Genomic DNA, 22610 nt, shown 5'->3' with positions numbered 1-22610 from the left:
GTTTGGTAACAACTAAAGTTCGGGTTCGGTTCGTTTCCTATTTCTACTGAATTAGCGCAAATTTTATAGGTGCGAGCTGGCATAAATACGAAGCGTTGGTAAAAACTGGTATAAGTGCGAACTAGCATATGTACGAATTGGCATAAGTGCACTAAAAGAATTTGCAAACATTGGAAAAAGTGCGAACTGGCATAAGTGCGAAGCAGTTGCAAAAACTGTAATATATTCCAGTTCATATTTATAAATACGATATATATTTCCGTTTTGAAAGTTTTTTTTTGGAGAAAAAAACGCGAGGCTGAATAAACGCAAATTTCATAGGTGCGAGCTATAATATATAGTATGTAATATATAATCATATCATATATATTCAGCATATTCGCACTTATATAAGTGCGAATCAGCATAAGTACAAACTAGCATAAGTGCGCCAAAAGAATTTGCAAATATTGGTATAAGTGCAGACTGGTATACCTTAGTCAAAAAGTTTTATAGGATTCTATAGCAAACATATAGATCCTCTAGGATTGCGGTAGGATCTATAGGATTCCTATAGGTATCTTATAGGACCTAGGGATTGCAATAGGAATCCTATTACAATTTTTTATGTCCTATAGGGTTGCTATAGGACTAATAGAATTCCTTGGAATTCTATTAGTCCTATAGCAAATTAATTGGAATCCTAATGCAATCCCATAGGTCCTATAGGATTTATATATGTATCCTATAGGTTCAATAGGATAAATTTTTGATTCCAGTTGCACTCTTATAGGTTCTATAGGATTCATAAATGTGACCTATGAATTCTATAGGATTTCTATTGGACCAATACGATACCTATAGGAATACAATTGCAATCCTATAAGTCCTATAGGATTCAAATAAGAATAATAAAACTGCTATAGGGTTAATAGTATAATCCTATATAAATAATATAATTCCTAGAAGATTAATAGAACACCTATAAAAATAAACCAATATCCTGACGAGAGTAATTGTCTATAATAACTCCTATTAGGTTTTATAGGCTTTTTAAATGTAAAATACAACTTTTTCACTGTAAATTTAGGGTCAACTAACATTGCAACGTGTATTTGACCAGCCAATTTTAAAGCAAATTAAACCTATTGGAATATAATATATTCCATTAGGTTTTAATTTGCTTGAAATTATTTTACATTTGATAACAAAACATTTGATTACGTACATTTTTTTGTTGACAGTTAGCATTTTTTTAATGATGAGGTGGCGTTGGAGTTTTGTTCGATAATAAGTTTAAATGTTTTAAAATAGCCAAGGGTGCTTTGATAAGCTTGGCATATTTACGACTTTATTAAATTATTTATAAATTATTTATGGTTCAATTAATTTTGAATCATTTTAAAATAATGTTGTTTTTGCAATACACAAGACCTTATTACTCAGTTGAAATATAAATTTAAATTTATTTAATAACAGTTTCAAAGTCTGAAATGACAAATTATTATTGTCTTTATTCATTAAATGACTCTGAATCTGATAATAAAAAACTAGCTTGCTTTGAAAAATGAAATTAGAAAAGAAATTAAAACCGGTTAAGCATATAATTGATGAAACCCATTTTAAAGCAATGTGTTACGGATTTCTATATAATAATAATGATAAAAGTAATAATAATAATAATAATAATATATATATAAACTTTAAAAAGTCGCATCCGAAACTCGGTAAATGACGAAGATTTTCATCTTACTTAAAAGTTTAGTATTTGAAAGACTTTAAAATCAATTTTTATAGGCTATTAATTAGATTAGACCTAATCTTGATTTCAAGGTTTACTGCTTTACAAAAACAGCAAGCAAAATGACTGATAAATAATAACCAAATTTTGGGTCCGTCGTTTTTGGCGGTTTGTTGCGTCCGCCACACACACACACACACACACTCACACACACACACACACACACACACACGCACACGCACACACCCACACACATATCTTTATAATATACTTTCACCATGTTGTAGATGTACAAAAGATGTAACTAAAGGAAAAAAATGATTATCACTATCTCTTTTAAATCTATGCTTGGATACTCAATCCATTCCTATACAAAATGAACCCCTTAACTTTTTAAATTCTGATAAATCTAGTAGCTCACCAACAACATTACTTGTTCTACGTTAATCTTCTACAAAGTCAAAAACACTCTTTTCTCTTATAGCCTACACGCCTGAGACCGAAATGGTAGTAGATATTTTGTGTAATGTTTTAAGTAAAAGTTTTGATTTTACAAACGCATTACTTTTGAAAAATAACCTAATAAAGTAACTATCTATCTTTATCATTAATTATTATTTAAAAATTGACATGCTTTAATATCAAGGTAGGATAAAATAAGATATATGCTTATTTCATCTTAAAATACACTAATTTAGTATTGCTTTTTTTTAGGAGGACATAAGAAAAATTACCCTTATTGACAGCAAATCAGTATGCTGCAATTAGTTAAGGAAGCGGTTAGCAAGCTGTCAAAGATTTGGCAATTGTGGTTTTTGGGGTTAAGTTTTATCAAGTCATTCATTGACAGGAGGTCGATGCAATTCAGTCAAAGGTAGCATATCTAAGCCAGCTTTGGATTCAAAAAAGGTTTATTAGGTATTGACATCATAATATTTTATTTTGCAACACTGTTTCCCCTTGTTTTTGTATAATGAATATAATATATATAACTATTTGTTTGTTCATATTTTTGTTTTCAGATATATACTTATAGAGGCTAATCCTATTAAGTATTCTTTAACAACTGCAAAGGGCAATCCAATAAAATTTCAAACAGGATTGAATAGGAATATTATGTATATAAGACTATAAGGTTTTGTTCATTCGATTTTTATAAGACACTGAATGAACAATATCTTATAGTTTTATACGTACAGAAATCCTACTCAAATACAGGATTTCTGTGCATATAAAACTATTAGATATTTTTCATTTGATGTCCATATAGGATAAAACTCCTATAAGGTTTTGGAACAGGGTTGAATAGGATTCCTGTACGCCCGTACCTATAGAAATTTTATATACGGTGTCCATTGGGATAGGACTCCTATAAGATTTCCGAACAGGAGTTTGTAGGATTCCTGTACGTCCATACCTATAAGACTTTTATATTGGTGTCTTATAAGACAAGACTACTATAAGATTTTGGAACAGGATTGTATATTAATCCTATCCTAAAGAAATTCCAATAGGTTGTATTTAATTGCGTTATCTTATAAAAAATCTTGTTCCAATTTCTTATAGGAATGTTCTATATCCTTTTTATAGGATTTCCTAAAAGACTTTTTGACCAAGATAAGTACAAAACAGTTGCAAAAACTGGAATAAGTGCAAACTGACATAAGTACGAATTGGCATAAGTGCGCCAAATAAATTTGCAAACATTGGCATAAGTGCGAACTGGCATAAATAATAATAAAAAAATATCAAAAAAAGTTTGCATTTCTTAGCTACATAATAATAGTAAAAATTGTTAAATGTTGATATGCATGTTTATTTTTACAGTGAGAACTTTTTTAAAACTTTCCATAATCGGGTCGGGCCCTCTGCGGCTGCGGGTCCTTTGCTACGCTACTGGACTTGGTACAGTTAAACCTAAATACGTCATCAAAAAGTTCAAACTCAATTTTATTATTTCTAACATCCGAAAATCTTTTACAAAACCTTTTAGTCCTATTATTGCTCACCTAACCTATCATTTATTTCTGGAATTTTCTAAACCTCATACAAGATTACTCAAATAACACAGATTCCCCAAAATTCTGGTATAACTGATTTTGATTCTTCCAAACTACACTCTATATCTTGTCTTTGCGCACCTTGGTGTGTAGTCTCCGTATGACAATTACCCGGAAAAAGATAAACCGCAGCATCTTTTCAAAAACTTAATATTATTAATAAACGGAAAACAACACATCTAAACTTTTGTTCTTGTTGATCTTTATGGGATTTGTTTCTTTACTGACCGGTCTGTCGATATTTCTATATGCAACCTTTCTAACTCGACTATTTCTAACTTTTACTTGAATTTGTTTCTGTTCTTCTACAAACTCACATACTTTTGGTCCGTTGAAGCGGGTTATGATGCTTTTTAGTAAGTTGGATTTGAGTTTGCGAACTTTAGATTGTGGCCTCCGTGTAGCCGGAAGAGGATAGACTACAATACCTTAATAAACTTTACAGTTGTATATCATAACATACTTTAAGTAATAATAAGAAATAAAAAGAAAACATAAATAATTAAAACTTTTAATTGACGTTTAATAAATGGTCATGTATTTATTGGGATCCAACCAATTGCATCCGCAATAAGAATACTGGTTTTGTAGAAAAAAGAGCACGCTTTCTATAACTCAAAGCAGATGACGGGTACCTACTCATTGGTTACTGTCCGGGTAGGATACTAACCGGGTAACCGTCATTTGTTATGTATAATATTTTATATTTTTAAAAGTTTAAAATCATTAATCATAACATAAAAACTTAACAATATTAATTTTGTATGTAAAAGAAGATCTTGAAGTTCTTGTTGTTATAAATTTCAATATTTAAGATTTTTTCATTGCCATAATTTCTCAAAACATTCAACATAACGTTCAGAAATTTATTTGAGTTTCTGATTTTGATACCCACTTAACGTTTCTCGGTGATTTTTATTATTGTGGCTAAATAGCTCAATTAGTTAGAGCGTCAAATGAAGTGATAAAACCGGGACTGTTGCGCAATACGAGGTCTAACCCAGTCACTACCAACTCAGTTCTTGATTAGTACTTTGGTACAGAAAATTATTATTTAATAACGGATGCTACTTTGAACTAATCTTTACGAATGTTTGAGACTGTTCCTATGCTAAGCATACAACATCCTTGGATGTTGTTAAATTCTCCAATTAAGTTGTCAAAAAAATTCTCCAATTAAGTTGTCTCTTGGACAAAAATTTTTCAAGACCTGTATGTCACCGCTCTTTTGCGGTACTCTGTGATAAGACCGTAAGGACTTCTTTGGGCACCTAAAACAAGCATATAAAAAAAAAAGTCATGAAACGTGTGGTATTTATTTATATTTTTTGTGTAAATTATTTTGTATAAGAAGTAATTGCAGTAGAAAAAGATCCTTTTGTCATTTAAAATGAATAAAATCTTTTTTTGTGTTTACAATGGGCTAGGGCAGATTGGCACATTTCAATGGCGTAGCGAGGATCATAAGCAGTGGCGGATTGAGGTTTAGTTTCGCGGGAGGAGGGGGGGCAGTTAATGAATAAAGGGCGACCGGGGTTGGGTGTGATGTTTTAAACCCAAGAAATTATTTTCATGACTAAAACACTTTACAAGTGTTTTTATGTGACCTTTATTATACATATTACATATAAGACACATAAGACACTAAATAACCTAATTTTTTTTTTAGTTTCTTTTGTTTATTTTAGTTAAGAATTATCTTTTGTAAAATAAGAAACATTTAATATTACTGAAATAGTTCGGTCATTTAAAAATGTATTTAACTAGAAATACTACAAATGTTAGCATTTTGAAAAAAAATTCACTTTTCAGGTAGTTTACGCAAATTCTGCAAGATTTCATTGGAGCAAAACGATTTATCGACAAGTCAAAGTCAATGTTTTCACCAAGCTCACGTTCAATAGAAATTAATGCTAATCCAGAACAACATTCGTTTGTCATTGTTGATCTAAGATAATTTTTAATAATCCTTAGTTTACTGAAGCTTTTTTCAGCATTAGCAGATGTAACAGGAAGAGTCAAGTAGATTTTGTAAAGTATAGACAAGTTAGGGAGACCGGGTGTCAGCTGTTTCTCAATTAAGAACTGAAGTACATCTTTCAGTTGTATGTCAGTTGTCAGTGATGGGAATATCGACGCAAACACATCATTGAAAGTCTCATACTCTACAACTGCTTCTTCAGTATTTACGTTGTTACAATAAATTTGACATAAATTTTTGAATGAATTTATATTTTCTTCAGATGATTTTGACGGATAAAGGCAATCAAAATGCGTAACTGTATTACTAAAATCGTGAAATCGTTTATTTATTTGGGTTATAATTGTATCCAAAACATTGAAGTAGGTTTCACATTTTAGGCGTGTAGTTGGATCATCAACTCTTTCATCTCTCCACAGCTCTCCTGTCGTGCGTTTTTTTTTTTGTCATAATGTTAGGCTAACTAAATTTAAAGAAAAACGAGTTTTCTTTAAATTCGATTTCTACATCTAGTTTGGCTTATTTTTCACCAATAAATGATTTGATTGCTAAATGTAGAACTTCAAAAGCTTGTAACATCAATCAACTGTTTTGCAAATAAAACACCTATATCTTCTTGTTGCAAATAGTTAAAAAAGATTAATTAATAACTTTAGTATAAATAACATTAGAAAAGCAAATGAATGTTTTTTTATTTAAACTGATAGTCCAATAGCTTCTTCTCTAACATTTCCTGTATGTTCTTTAGATTCTCCTAGATTTATATCTTCTAGAATGGCTAGATAGCAGAAAAAGATTTAACATCAGCATCAACTGTATGCTTCCTATTTGCTCATCTTGTATCGGAAAGTTGTTTCAGAGTGTCTGTTAATTCATATAGACGTTTCTGGTGCTCTTGGAGAATATGAAGTTGTGGTAAACTAGACGTAAGGTACAAATACAATTTTTTAGCTGTGCCTGAAAACATCTGACATCGCTGTTTACAGACATTGCTTCGATAGTCACCAAATTTTAAACATAAGTACAACAATGAACATAGATGGCATTTGTTGAAAGTGCTTTTATTCAAGTTTGAAGACCACTTTTAATTCCAAACATTACATAAGCACCGTCATATGGTTGTCCTCTGCAGAGTTTAATATTAATGTTTCGAAAGGAAATATTTTAAAACCTCTATTTTAAAATAATTCCTCTCTCTCTCTCTTTGCATTTGTACTTATTTTTATTCTTTTCATTTTGTTTTTCATTGGTAATTTGAATTTATAATTTTTTGTGTGTGAATGTTTTAGGGGGTGCCGTTTAATTGTTCTAGGGGGTGTAGGGGCAGCTCAGCCCCCCATGCCCTATACTAAATTTGCCACTGATCATAAGCACCCGGGGTTGAAATAGCAAAAAACTTTTTATAAAAAAACGAGCTTTTTTTTTATGAAAAAAGTCCCTATGGATCCCGTTTTTATGGCAACTTAAACTCTTTTGAACATCGAGTGAGAAATCTTGACAAGTATTAACTTTTAAGATATAGTTGATTCTTTCTGTACTCGTAAAGCACGACTGAAAGACCTTTAATAATTACACACCCTAATGTTAAAATAGAAACCGAAATAATTTAACAACAATTTAATAAAAAAACAAATTTATACCTAACCGTAGGGGAGACCGGGGCTAGTTGGCTCGGTTTTTACTCAATGAGCTCTATAGCCCTGACAGTACATTCTTTTGAAAATATTAAAGTGTTGTTTTAAAGAGTATGAATTTGGGTTACTTATGAAGTTTGCATTCATTTACAAAAAAGTTTTTTAGAGCCTTTCCGGGCCCTCAAAAAAAAATTGCGCCAACTACCCCACCGCGGGGTAAGTTGGCGCAAACTATAAAAATAATTATTAATGTACTATTAAGTGCAAAATTAATAGAAATTTTTTTACTATTAATTGTTGCAACAATTATATCCCAAAATTTAATATTATTTTTAGATGGTACCGAATATTAGTCCGTATAACAGCCAAAACAGTAGCCCACTTTTTATCTGTGAAAAAAAAACCTAAAAAAAATTTTTTAAAAATTTTTTTGTAAGAATAAATTTTTTCAATATTGTTAAAAAATGAAAAAATAAAAAAATTAATTTTATAAAAATATATTTTTTTTCCATAGTAAATGCTATGAGCTAAATTTACCCCGAAAGTCTTTTTTTCAATAAACAGTCTATAGATCCTAAACAACTTTGAAAAAAGTCTGACTGGATATAGTAAACCAATTGTAAGTGGAATTTTTACAATGATTTTTTTTTCGTACAACTAACTATTTTCTTTTTAAAGTAAAGAGGAAGCGATGTTCCTAAAGTTACGTTTTTTTCCAAAAAGCGCACAAACCTTAATATCTCCTATGCGCATGCGCGAATCCTGACAATACTATAGTGAATGATGAAATGGTCAATTAGGAAGGTTCTGTGTAATTTTTGTCACTTTCTGATTAAAGGCTCAGAAGATAAATGCAGTTCGTCAACTTACCCCTGCGGCCAACTAGCCCCGGTCTCCCCTATACGACAGTTTTATTTCATTTTCATTTTCACTTTTAATTTATTTGATTTAAGTTATGATATAGTTTGCTGTACAATGCTCTTATATCCCTATCAACAATGATCTCTTGTATTTTAAAAAACCTGACTTAACGAGTCCTAAATAAACAAATCAGAACAAGGTCAAATATTAAAATTCTTTAAATCTTTAGTTTTATTTATTTTTTAGCATTTAGCTTTCTTTTCTAAATTCATTATGTTTATATACATTTCTAGTTTTTAATTTATAAATAATATACGCTAAATTTATTTAAAAAATATTTTTGCAACAAAATATGTCGATTTATTCTAAATTAGAGTGTTATTTTTGTTGTAAATTAAACTTTTACTATTCTATTTGGTAATAAAAATATTTGACTCAAAAATTTTTTAAAGAACTTTAAGATAATAGTATATAAATATCACTTAAAGATAATCAATATAAGTTCTTTGCGTTGTATAAATTCAAAATTAATAAGTTAAAATAAAATAGTAATTAGAATTCAGAATGAAAAATTTTATTGTGAGTTAAAAAAAAAATAACTGAGTAATTTTAAAATATTTAAAGCATTTCTAAAGTATTTATATTAAATTATAAGGTATTTACATTAAATAAGTTAGGAAAAGAGTTAAAGTATTTGTGTAATCTAAAACTAATTTTTATAGTATAATGATATGTCAATGTGTAAGTAAAAAAAATAGTATTTATATTGAAATATATTTTGTACAAATAATTTTAAAAAAATTAGTTTATTAATTTAGTTAGTTTTTCAAAAATTTTAGGTATAACTTTGGTTTCTTTAAAACACTTGATATAATGGTTGAATTTGATAAAGGATCAATAAAATCCCAGGAAAAAAATGATGTCCATGACCACGATGTTCAAGCTGATGATGATTGCGACAAATTTAATGCCTCTCGGGTATTTTATAGTTTTTTAGTTGGTAGTAAATATGTATTCACAAATATTTTTAGTTTATATATATTTAGAAATATTTAAATAACTATTTTAAAAAGTTGTGCAATCTTTATTTATCTATTTATATCGTTTAATTGCATTAAATGATATAATAACATATAAATATACTTGTATTTTTATCAATACAAACAACATGTTTTATTAAAACCTTTTAGCTCTTTAAACTTTATGAGTACTTATTTCTATAAAAATTGTTTTTATCTGTATTAAAGATTGATAAAATTAAATTGATCAAAAAAGGCAATGATATTTATGATGTCCAGTGCATACATTATTTTTATAGCCCCTCCTAAACTTAAATTTTTCTATTGTGGTTTCTATTTCTATTTATAAAATTTAGCTTTACCTAAATAAAAATTATCTTTCATAGTTTTTTTAGCAGAAACCTTAGTTTATTTTTTTGAGGTAATTTGATAGAACTAGCATAAGTTGATAGTGAAACTATCTTTATTTTAAGTTTATTTGAATATATTTATTGCTGTGTTAACATTTAATTATTATCTAGCATTTTTTAGGAGTCTTTAGCAGCTGGGCATTTTTTAATACACCATATCCAAATATATTTTTGTCATAATGCTTAACTGATTCAGTATTGGCTCTTTAGGAATGGTGAAGACAACTTTTATAGAGAAAGAAAACTCTGATACAAAAACTCAAACTTAGTTGTAAGTAGTGGTAGGAGGAGCTTGCAAATCTTGGATGGTTTCTATTTCTAGTGGTTGTATTACAACAATAATATTCCGTTTTGATATGAAAAACAGGTTATCATCATCAAGGGTACTTAGTTGTAAAATATCGCTTTAAAGTTTTCTATAATGTTGTATTAAGATAAGAAAATGATTGAAATCTGTCTAAACCATGTAATCAAATCAAGTTTAAACCATACAAGTATGGATCCATAAATGTTATATTTAAATAAATTAAACAAATAAACAAATTTCTTAAATTTAAACTTAAATTCCTTAAAGTATAATGATTAGCAAATGAAATATCATAACCATTATGGATAACTTAAATCTTTTTAAAGTGGCAAAAGTATTTTTCACAATCTGTTTACAATTTATTGTCATAATTTGTCCACACTCATTATTTCAGAATCATCTTGATCACCCTGCAAATAACATTGGATCTTAAACTATCTGCCATATTTCCTGCTGCATTGTAGTACTCAATTTTTTAGGCAGAGGCTAGAGATGTTTACTCTAACTTAAAATAGTTCCCTACTTTCGGACAATTGTTTCAGTAAAAACTAAAGATATTGTCTTCATAATAATTTAATGGCTTCTTTAGTAGAGCTATGCAGCACTTTCTGTTATCTTTTGTTGAGTGTTAAGCTTTAAAAAATTAACACTCAACAAAAGCAAAAGCATTTTTTCACATATGATGTTCAGATACCTTTTACACAAGAAGAATCATTGATGGTAACTGGAGTTTTTCATTATCTATGTTTGAAATTTGAATATTGACCATGAAAATACAAAATAAAGAAAAAACTCAATGAAAATACTAAATAAACAAAAAACGGAAAACTTATTCTGTCTTTGTCAGAGACAGAATAGGTTTTTAGTTTTTTGAAAAACCGAAAGAACAGCTGTCACTAAGACAAGCACGAAACATTAAAAAATTTTGTGCTCAGACAAATGCTCTTAAAATTAACGTGTATTTTGATAGTTTAACAGAAAGCATGGTTGATGTTCCAGCCACCAATATCATTAGCTATGATGAAACTAATATATCTGATGATCCTTGAAGACCAAAATTGGTTTTCAAAAAAGGATATAAATGTCCTAAGAGGATTATGAACCAAACTAAAAGCTTAACATCTGTTATGTTTACAGGAACTGCTTCAGGAAAGGTACTAGCTCCATACATAGTGTTTAATGCTTGACATATATGAGACTTATGGTGCATTGGTGGGCAACAAGGGGAAAATTATACCCCCTCCAAGTCTGATTGGTTTGACAGTATTTGCTTCTATGACTGGTTCTCAACAATTATTTTAACCTATTGTTGTACCATTAAAAGACTTGTAGGAGACAACCTGTCTTACTATCTAAGTCCAGATATCATTGCTACTTGTGAAGATATATGCTTTGTTTTCTTACCACTAAACAGCACTTACTTAACATCACCACCTTTATAATTGTTTCTTCCGACCATTGAAGATGAAGTGACAAAATCTACTCTCAAATTGGAAAGAGCAGTTACACAAGTTTCAACTCTCGCCAAAAAGATTAATTTTCATCCCTTTTGAAGACATCAAATTAGGAAATTGTTATTTGTGAAAATGCTGGTCTCTATTAGGCTTTAAGGTGATATAAATTTTTCCAATGGACAGGCAACATGTTTTGAAAAGATTAACAGATTCCTCTGAATGCTGTGAAGCTGCAAAAGAATTTATCGAGACAGATCTAGATGAAGATGTCAATAAAAGCTTTCCAGAAACAAGTTCTACAGAGACAGGTCAAATATGTCAAAGTGCTGTATCTAAAAGAAAAGATCTGTCAATGTTGGTAACTGGGTATCTATAAGATTCACTGAAAAAAGTGCTATAGGGGTAAGTGCTAACAGTTTTGATGCTTTACGATGTTGAAAATTGGTGCAAATTTTCTTTTGCAAATTACTATTGGTAAAACATATATTTTGCCCTAGAAGATGGTTTTTGTGACATTGATTTTTGTTCTATTGAGCTGTTTTTGCAAGAACCGGCTATTGGAAGATGATGTAAACTTACTTTTGATTCTCTGAAGACTGTAGTACATTTGACTGAGTACACTTAGTTATTTTGTATTTCCTTAGTTTTTTGTATAATTATCAAAAAACAGTTTTTTAAAATCAGAAAACTGTGTAAAGAGCTTTTGCTATACACAACTATGAGTTTAAGCGAAAAATGTGTAAAGTTGACATGTGTAAAGTTGACATGTGTAAAGTTACCTATAAGGTGACTTTACCCAGTTTTTACAAAGTTTAAAAAAAATATGTGGTATGAAACAAAAGAATTTTTAAAGTACTTATCATAAACCTCATACCATAAGGTATAATTTGAATGGATAATAATTATAAGTGAAAAGTTCCGAGTTTAATTCCCACCATATCCACCAAGATTCTACAGAAATCTTTAATAGTACATCTCAGAGAAACAGATTAATTCATTGTTTGACATTCTGATCACTTTGGCTTTGATTGCTTAAGTTGTTTGTCATTATAATTCTTCTACAGCTAATGGTCTGGACAATATTTATGTTACTGTATTGTAATTGTAAATGTTTTAACTTTAATTTTTAAATTGAACTACCTGAATCTTGTGCACTGAAATGGCTTTTTATTTTTAAAACTCTGGAGATTGCTCTTCCCTCTCTGTTTAATTGAATTTAAATTTTAGTTAAGTTCAACATTTAAACTTAAATTTTAAACATAAGTTAAAATCTCTGAATTTCAATTTATTGTCTTATAACTGTTTTTAACAAGAACTTTGAGTCTTTAATAAACAAACTTCTAAATCTCACTTTATGTCCAATAACTTAATCTTATGACAATATGGATTTTAATTGTCTTTGCTCTACTAATGATTAGTTAACCATAATAATGGTAACCATAGTAATAGTTATATCTTGCATTAGAATAAATTGGTGAAGTTAATCATAATAATGGTAAGGTTATATCATGCATAAGAATGAATTGGTGAAGCAATTGAGGCAAAAAAAACTCTATACTTTAGTTTTTATAAAAAGTTACTACTTTTTGATTACATAAAAAAGTATGTCTTGAATCTTAAATTGAATCTTGAATTGGATCTTTCTTTTGAGATTATTTTTAACCTAAAACCTGTTTCTTGCTAATCATTATTGCAAAAATGTTGAACACTTGAACACTAAATCCTCTACTTAACATCTTTGATTATCTAAACCTCTTCTTTAGATCTTGGATTAACTGAATCCACTACTTTAAATCTCTGGTTAACTTTTCCTGCTGACTTTTCATGAAAAAAATATCTAATACATTTACATCTTTTAAGGTTGCCTCACTATATAATATTTTTAGTATGGATTACTGTTTTTATATCAAAACTGGTTCTTCAAATTAAGCTCTTTCTCATTTAGTTATGATCCAATAATGCTTTGTGAACATAGTTGGACCTGCTTTAACTGTCAAGCTTGATCCTATTGTTGTAAGGTTATGTTTACTACAAATACTACTATGGTTGCTGGATTTGTTCCTTAATGGTTAAATAAATTTAGTTAATTTAGGTGTTTTTTTTGAGCACCATTTGCCACATTTTTTCAAGTCTTTTCCTTCTTCCTCGTTCTTTAACTCACTTATTAACTTTATTTGTGGTTGGTTGCAGCTTTGAAATGAATTTAAAAAAAAAATCTTGGTGATTTAAATTGTAATCAATAACTGAAATTTTTCATACATAAGTAAGCTTTTATGACAAAAAAAATTTTCCATGACATCTTTGCTACTTTAACAATAAAGCTACTTTTTAATGTCATCTATACAGTAAAACTATTGCATCAATTGCGCTGAAGTACATTTTTTTAGTTTAAACATTTAGTTTTATTATTATTTTTTAAAAACTATAAAAATAAGAACTCTAATGACAAATCTTTTTTATATAAAATATTTTTTTAATTTTCTTTATTTCTTTGTTTTTATTTTTAGCAAATTGAATTTAAAATACACTTAGTGTAGTGTATATATATCAACACATCTACCAGTTTAAAATAATTTTTTAAAACTTCTTAAGGAAAAACTAAATAAATATAAATACAACAATTTTATCATAACAATAGTATTGTTTTTTTTTTAATGTTTACAAAAAGTATCATTTTATTTTAGGCAAAGCAGGTCAAATTTGAAGGTAATGAGGTCTTGTCAATAGATCCAATAAAGTAAGTAACTCTGGCATACATAAATGTTTAAAAAATGACAACATTGTTAATGTGTGTAATTTTTTTCTTTGGAACATGCTTTTCATTTTGATTTCAGGAGCGGAGAAAAAAATAATAAATCACCGAGAGCGTCAGATAATAGCATAGATAACTATTTTGGATATAGAGAAGCATTAAAGTCTGAAATAACTTCTGTTGCAAACAATACTTCAATAACAAGCAATGCACTATCCCTTCCATTTTTAGCAAGTATTGTACATGAAGGATTTCAATTTGAACAATTTGAAGGTTGCTCCAGTTTGACTAAGCAGTACAACAGCGCAACTAGTGTTCTTCAGAATTTTTCTACTTCAAGACCATTTATGGAGACGAGTAATAACAAGTTCATTGAAAACAATAATAACAATAATATTTTGTTTTCAAAGTACTTTCCTTTGTCTGACTTTCCTACAAGTTTGTTACCTAACAAACATGCAGTTTCAACATCCAATTATCCATTTGCTGCTCCCTCAATATTACCATCTAACTATAGTTCTATACCAAATTTAGTTAGTTCAAAGTCATCTTCTGCTTTTCAACAGTTTCCACCTTCCTTTTTTCCTTCAATTATGTCAAGTGGATTTACAACGTTAGGAACAAATAGTTATTCTTCATCTATGAATGCTCAAAACTGTTTTAACTCCAAGCTTGGCCTTACTGACAATTTAAATAATAATTTTATGTATACCAGCAATTTTTTTAGTGGTATAGGTGCTAATAAACTTGCTTCTTACCCATACACTCAGGGTTCTACTCACATCTATCCACCATTTATAAACAGTAATATTTTTTCACCAAATACGATTCCAAATGTACTTGGAAGTTCACTTAATCAGGTGATTCCTAATTCAGCTTATAACAATGATACTATGATGTCTGGAGAAAGCAACACTATGCAGAGTACTGGAGCAACAGAAGTGACAGGTCATTAGCTTTTTATTTTGTACCAGACTCTTTTTGGAAACAGTTGCTACAACAAATAATATGTGTTTTAACAATAAAGTAATTTTTCTTTATGAATTAAGCAATTAGTTTTAATAATTTATTTTTTTTACCTAAATTGTTGCTCTTAAAAGAATAAATTAAAAAAAATGAAATATTTAATCAACAAAGAAAATAGTTTATTTTTGGTTTACTTTGTAGACTCTTCTTTCTCGCCTACAATGCCTTGTGTTAACAATGTTCATTCTCAACATGATTTTGAATCTCGCATGCAATTTGAGGTAAGATAATCTGATCATTCTTACAATGATTTGTTTTTTGTAAACAAACATCATAATTTGCTAGTTTACTTTTAGAGCAGTTCTTATAATGGCATTTACTGTGATTTAAACCAATCATCAACAGAGTATAGCAATGTAAAACAATCAAGAAAAAAAAGTAAACAACAGTTAAGTGTAAAGAAAAACCTCAAATCGAAAAAAAATTTAAATAATGAGCTCAATCATAATATCAAGGTCTGTTTAATTTAATTATTAAGTTATGCTGGGTTTTCATTTGATTATTTTAGAGGGTTTTCATTTGATTATTTTAGAGGGTTTTCATTTGATTATTTTAGAGGGTTTTTATTTGATTATTTTAGAGGGTTTTCATTTGATTATTTTAGAGGGTTTTCATTTGATTATTTTAGAGAGTTTTCATTTGGGACTTAGATGATGTCATTATTGCTCTTCATTCTCTTGTGACTGGTGAATATTCTACAAGGTTTGGAAAGGCAAGTTATAAACAGTGCAAAAGCTGATTTATAAATTCCAGTTAAATAATCCATTTTTATATTATTTTTTAAAAAGTTTTTTCTCTTTTAAAAAAATTTTGTTTATAGGATAGTTCATCTACAGCTTCTTTAGGACTACGTGTAGAAGAATATATATATGACCTTTGTGTCACTTTTTTATTTTATAATGATTTAGAGGTAATTTATTTGCTATATTTCTTTGACTTAATGACCTTTCACCTAAAGTTATGTTATTTGTATACCTGTTCATTTTGCCTAAAGCTAAATTATGTTGTGATTACACCTGTTCATTTTACCTAAAGTTAGTTTATGTCATGTTTATACCTGTTCATCTTACCTATAGTTAAGTTATATCGTATTTATACCTGTTCATTTTAAAGCTAAAGCTAAGTTTTGACAAGTTTATTTAAGAGTATGATCAAATATTTCAAGTTTTTTAGGAGTATGACCCAATTCATATTGATGATGCCTCTGTTGATGATAATGGACAAGATATAAGGTTTTCAGACTAAATTTTTAAAATTATTGTAATCTTTTATAAATATTCGATTATTTAATATTAAACATAAAATTCTAAACATAAAAGTTTATGCAATGAATGTAGTATATGTTGTAATATTTTATTATACAAAAATGTAATAAGCTTGTTTTCACACAGTGACTACAGTTTTGAGACAGATGGTTTTAATAATAACACTTCAAATAATGCAATGCAGTTTTCAACAAATGGAAGGAGAGGTCTTGACTGGATGAGGAAATTGGCATATCGATACAGACGAATTAGAGAAATCTATGACAGTTATCGTAATAACATAGAAGGTTTATTTTTTGTTATATCATACTATATTTTAGATCTTCTATATTTTCTATTAAATTATAATTACTTTTTTTTTATTTACAGATTTTTTAAGTTGTATTAGTTTATAGTTGAGGTATAATTATATGCTAATGTTAGTAATATATTAATGAAAAATACACGCAATACAAAATAAATAGATGATAAAGTACTTGTGCTATATAAAAGAGAGCAGAGTTTAACTTCCAAATCAAATTAAAGAATTGTTTTATTTTCTATCAATTTTTTTTAATGATCATGGACTAGTAGTTTTTACTTCTGAAATTTGTTTTTATTTTAGTTTTACAACTGTAAATCTTTAGTATTCAACATATTTGCTAACAACTTTTCATCAATATTATCTCTTGATTATTTTTCGACTAATCATCATCACAACAATCTAGATCTTATAATATACTGAATGAGTCATCTACCCTTCGTCTTCTAAGATTAACTCTTACTTTGGACCTTCTTGGAATCCATATATCAAGTCCATTGCAAAACTAGCATCTGCTAAGGCTACCTCTCTTTATCATGCTTGCCACTTTTTTACTCTGGATTCTATTCTTTATCTCTATAAATCTCAAATCCGTCTTTGTATGGAATACTCTTGCCATATCTGGAGCAGATCTTCCAATGATGCCCTTTTTCTTTTAGACAAAGTCCAAAAATGCATTGCAAACATATTTAGACCTGCACTTGCAACCAACTCTCAAGCATTGTCACATCATTGTAACCTTGCTTCTCTTTCTCTTTTCTATAAATACATTTTCTATATAATGGGCGCTGCTCTAAAGAGCTAGCGTCTTTTGTGCCATCTACTAAAACTCATTCTTGTGTTACTCCTCATTCAATTAAGTCTCATCATTTTACTGTGACTGTTCTTAAGTGTTCCAAAAATTCTTATTTGTATAGTTTTTTCCTCGAACATTGGTTCTTTAAAACTCGCTCCCTTCATCTTGTTTTCCTGATTCATATCATTTGCAATCTTTTAGGTTGTCTATTAATCGTTATCTTTCTTTACAAACTTCATCTTTTCTCTTTCGGTAACTTCCAACTTCAATAGTGGTTGCTTGCAGCCTTGTTGAAAGTGAAAATGTTAAAAAAAAAAATTGTTCAGTTTGCTATTAGTCTTAAAACTGTAGAGCAACGTCTGAAAATTATTTTTTGTACTTTTATGCATATTATGTACTTTGTGTATATTTATTATGCATATTATGTGTGCTTTGTTTACTTTTTGTTTGTGTGCTTTGTGTACTTTATTATTATGTGAAAATAAGATTTAATAATCACTGAAAATTAAATTTAGTTTTTATAATTTTTTGTTTTATATTTTGAGTAAATTCAGAGTTTGAATTTTTATTCAGTTTTATTTTCTTTATAGAAATTATAAGTTTGAATAAAAGAGACCAATGGGTACCATTAATAATGGAATTAGAGCAAATTACTGACTCCTGGCATACATTAGCATATAAGTCTCTTAATATCATTTATCGCAGGTAATATTCTTTATAATATTTAATATTTTATCTTTATAGTATTTATTTTAATATTCCTTATAATATTTAGACTTATAAACTATTATTAGTTGTAAATCTACACATGTTGTATTTATTTCTTGTATCACTGATATCCATCATGTTATTTAATAATATATACAAAAATATATCTGCTAATATAGTTATGTAAACATTATTTAATGGTATAAAATCAATTAAAAAAAAAAAGTACTACAAGCCCTGTTAATAGTATGCTAATGGATGTTAAATTTTTGTAAGTTGTTTTGTTAAATTTTTGTAAGAAAAAGTTTAAAAAAAAAAGTAAACATGTACATTATTTTTTTATTTCAAGTCTCATCAATAACATCTTCTTCTGGCTGACCTCATAAATTTGAATGCAGAAAAATAAAAGAACATGCTGACTAGACAATCTTTGTTCCATTCACAAAATTTGAGTCAAGGAAATATATAAATAGATAAATAAGATTCATCTATTGGTTTTAAATCAAAGAATTTTTTTTAACTTGATAAACTTATTTTGATGGAAAATCTCTAATAGCTCAGCTCTAATAAAGGAAAAGAGGTCACAGTAGTTCTATTGCACAAGAAGGGAGCGCTCTACCATTGCACCACCATTAAAGCAACAATCGAAATATATTTGAGTGAAAAACAGAGCAGCAACTGTGGTAGTATTTATAGGAAAGAGAATGAGGTGCAACCGTACAATAATAGGACAGTGGTTTAAGCATGGCATCTAAAACAGGTCCAACTACATTTACAGTACATTTTTAGGCCTTATAGAAAGTGAATAGGCATCATTAGAAGAACCCAATTGTGGCAAGAGTATTCCATAAAGGGATTGGCAACAGTATTCCATACAAGGATGAATAAGAATTTATAGAGGTAGAGAATGGAGGTAGAGTGCAGTAAGAAGATGCTGTGCATGATATTGAGCAGCAACCTCAGCGGATAACATTTTTGCAACATATTAAATACTTTGCAACATATTAAATGGTTTGCAACATTTTTAATAATTTGCAACATATTGAATGGTTTTTATAAGATATCAATAGTGAAAGATGATCCAAAAAGTACCTAAAGTAGAGAACTCAGTAAAAGTGTTGCTATTTATCAATGTAAAGTAGAGAACTCAGTAAGAGTGTTGCTATTTATCAAGGTAAAGTAGAGAACTCACTAAGAGTATTGGTGTTTATCAAGGTAAAGTAGAGAACTCAATAAGAGTGTTGCTATTTATCAAGGTAAAGTAGAGAACTCAGTAAGAGTGTTGCTGTTTATCAATGTAAAGTAGAGAACTCAGTAAGAGTGTTGCTATTTATCAATGTAAAGTAGAGAACTCAGTAAGAGTGTTGCTATTTATCAAGGTAAAGTAGAGAACTCAGTAAGAGTATTGCTATTTATCAAGGTAAAGTAGAGAACTCACTGAGAGTATTGGTGTTTATCAAGGTAAAGTAGAGAACTCAATAAGAGTGTTGCTATTTATCAAGGTAACTCAGTAAGAGTGTTGCATCAATCTAAAGAGAACTCAATAAAAGTGTTGCATCGATCTAAAGTGAAGTGTTGCATATTGGAACATCAACAATATTCAGATAATTATTAGCAGTAAACAACTTTACTGTTTTGTTTGGTTTAAAATTTACCAGCCACTGCAAGCCTGAAGCTGTCACAGAATAGATATCATGATCTTGTTCTAGACAATCAAAAATGGTGACTTTTTTTAAAGACTTTTTGTCTGACTACAAATAGACTTTATGACAGGTTATCTTTAAGATCATTGATATAGAATCAGCAGCAGGATCAGGATAAAACATTGTGATACTCTAGAGATTAATATACCAGAGAATTTACAAGAGAACTATTTTTTTCTTTTTTGTTAGCTATTTAGGTGCTCCAATTAATAATTAAGCGTTAGTCTAAAAAACTTGAAACAATTTTTCTTTTCTTTTTAAACATTTATTTTAAATAAAATGTGTAATCCCATTAAAATGTGTAATCCCATTAAAATATGTAATCCCATTAAAATGTGTAATCCCATTAAAATGTGTAATCCCATTATTATAAAGTTAAATAATACTTTCAAGATGAATTTTTTTTAATTCTCTTTGTTGGTTTATTATTTTTTTGTTTAAAATGATTAAGTTTAATAGACATTCTGTAAATCATTAAACCAAGTTTTGACTAAATAATTAATTAGTTGTTTCAGGACTGTCCAAAGTGATAATGACTACCCAGAAAATGACTTATGGGTTTTTTGAATTATTTCAAAATCCATTTAAATAATTTTGATAATTTTTTTAATTGTTTAAAGCAAATTTATCTGTAAGTACAGTAAAGTTTTTAGAAAACATCTTCAAACTGATTACAATATTTTTTCAATAACGGGTGACAACTAAAAAATGAGACTGGATTTAAAGACACATATCTCTTTAAAGAAGTGAGATAAAACAAAAAGGAAAAATGTTCTAGAAAGTGTTTTTATTCTAGTTTTTAAATATATAATCAGTTGTTCTCAATTAAACCATTTCTTCTGACTTTATCAACTAGGCCTGGTATAGACTGAGCTAGGCTCCGTATGAGCTCAATATCAATTTTATTAAGGTAATACTTGATTCTAGAACGTAATTTTTTAAGATTTTCTGCATGCCAATTATTCTTGTAGATAAGGCCTTTCAAAATACTCCAAAAAATTTTGATAGGACAACATTCTGGCAAGTTTGCAGGGTTATCCGCTTTCTCAACATAATGCACGTTTTCCTTGTTTAGGTACATGATTACTGTTTTTGCATAGTGAGATGATGCTAAATCTGGCCAGAATACATATGCACCATCTGAATGATACTTAGTGATGAATGGAATAAGTCTCTTCTTAATACATTTGTTTAAATAGATTTTTTGATTTACAGCCAGTCCACTTGGTACGAAATAAAGTTGAGAAATTCTATTTTCAGAAAAAGCAATCCATAGAAGTTATTTCTTTTGAAACTTTTGTTTTGTTTGGTATTTAACTTTAGATGGAGTAGATTTTACATCACTAGTGTAAAATATATCATTTCCATTGATACTGGAGTGATTTAACGTGAAATAAGACTCATCATCAATGATTGGTTTACAATTTTTGAATTTCTGACACAATCGACTGCACTTAGTTCTAGCTGCTGCTTTTTGCTGGTCAGAGCGTTTTGGAGTCGTCATTTTTTTTCTTGATTTAATATTTGTTCTTTTTTTAATGTTTTACTAATGTGTTGCTGAGTACAGTTGAACTTTTTAGCTGCCTGTCGTTGAGAAACTCCATCTTTATGGTCAAACATGAGTTTGAGCCTTTCAATGTTTGTCCTGGTCATTTTTTTAGCTTTTACTCCACTTCCTTGAACTCTTTGGTGCCCAGATTCACTTTCAGCACGTTTAATTATCTTGTAGATAGTACTTTTAGATATATTCTCAACTTTCAAGTGGTCATAAGTGAACTTTTTACCAGCATTTTTGTAATTTAAATAAAATTCATACACACGTTTTCTAATCTCTTCTTGTTTTGAATTTATTTTTTTATTCATTTTCTACAAAAAATAAAAACACATAAAATATTTAAAAACTAAAATAAAAATACCTTCTTAAAAAGTTTTGCTATTTTTAAAATCTTATTCCTTTAAAGAGATACGTGTCTTTAAATCCAGTCTCATTTTTTAGTTGTCACCCGTTATAGTGCAGACACTTCGTATAAGCTTTTAAACAAAAGTATTTGCAAAACTTTGTGATGCTACATCCCAAAATTGACAGAGTTGATTGTCTGCCATAGTCTTGCTCTTCTGACAAAGCATTGAATTTGAATGGCTGTGGTGCAGTGGTTAGATTTTTACATTAGGTCTTCTTGGGGCACCTAAAACAAAATAAAAATTTAAAAAACTATTTGTGTTAAATGGCTGAGTTTTGAAACCACACAAACAGATGGTTTACAAAACCAAATTTTTTTTGTCAAATTTTTTTGTGTTTTTTTAAGCAAAGCTCATGGCTTATTTTTTTGGAATTTTATAAAATTGCTTGCCTGGGAACATCAAACAGTTTGCAGTAGCTTTTATCATCTTTTATAATGCACTTTTGATTTTCTTTAAATTTTTCTTGAAGCAGTTTTTAACCATGTTTTTGGCCTTCACTGAATTGCTGGTAAGATGTTCTTGGGAATTTCTACTTTTTGAATATCTTATAACCATATCTCTTTTTAACTTCTTAGTTTGTTGGCTTGGAATCACTTTTTTTTTTCAATATCTTGATATTTTTGGTTTCTCAACTTTCTTTCCAATCCATGA

The 22610-nt window shown here is 28.8% G+C and overlaps 1 protein-coding gene across 2 annotated transcripts in view; it reads left to right on the top strand.

The window, feature by feature from the left end:
• Positions 1–8327: 8327 nt before the first annotated feature.
• Positions 8328–22610, top strand: part of LOC100206344 (eyes absent homolog 2) — a 31195-nt gene continuing 16912 nt past the window's right edge. For both annotated transcript variants that reach the window (XM_065813741.1, XM_065813742.1), the window contains exons 1-11: positions 8328–8455; positions 9096–9234; positions 14131–14183; positions 14281–15146; positions 15366–15445; positions 15521–15679; positions 15853–15936; positions 16045–16134; positions 16398–16456; positions 16616–16776; positions 18177–18291. In XM_065813741.1, coding sequence (XP_065669813.1) covers positions 9130–9234; positions 14131–14183; positions 14281–15146; positions 15366–15445; positions 15521–15679; positions 15853–15936; positions 16045–16134; positions 16398–16456; positions 16616–16776; positions 18177–18291 — 1772 coding nt within the window. In that variant the 5' untranslated portion in view covers positions 8328–8455; positions 9096–9129. The remainder of the gene's footprint in view (positions 8456–9095; positions 9235–14130; positions 14184–14280; positions 15147–15365; positions 15446–15520; positions 15680–15852; positions 15937–16044; positions 16135–16397; positions 16457–16615; positions 16777–18176; positions 18292–22610) is intronic.

This window comes from Hydra vulgaris, chromosome 12, assembly GCF_038396675.1.
Source record: "Hydra vulgaris chromosome 12, alternate assembly HydraT2T_AEP".
Classification (NCBI taxonomy): domain Eukaryota; kingdom Metazoa; phylum Cnidaria; class Hydrozoa; order Anthoathecata; family Hydridae; genus Hydra; species Hydra vulgaris.
The sequence above is the reverse complement of the archived record's forward strand: the minus strand, read 5'-3'. Positions and strand labels throughout refer to the sequence as shown.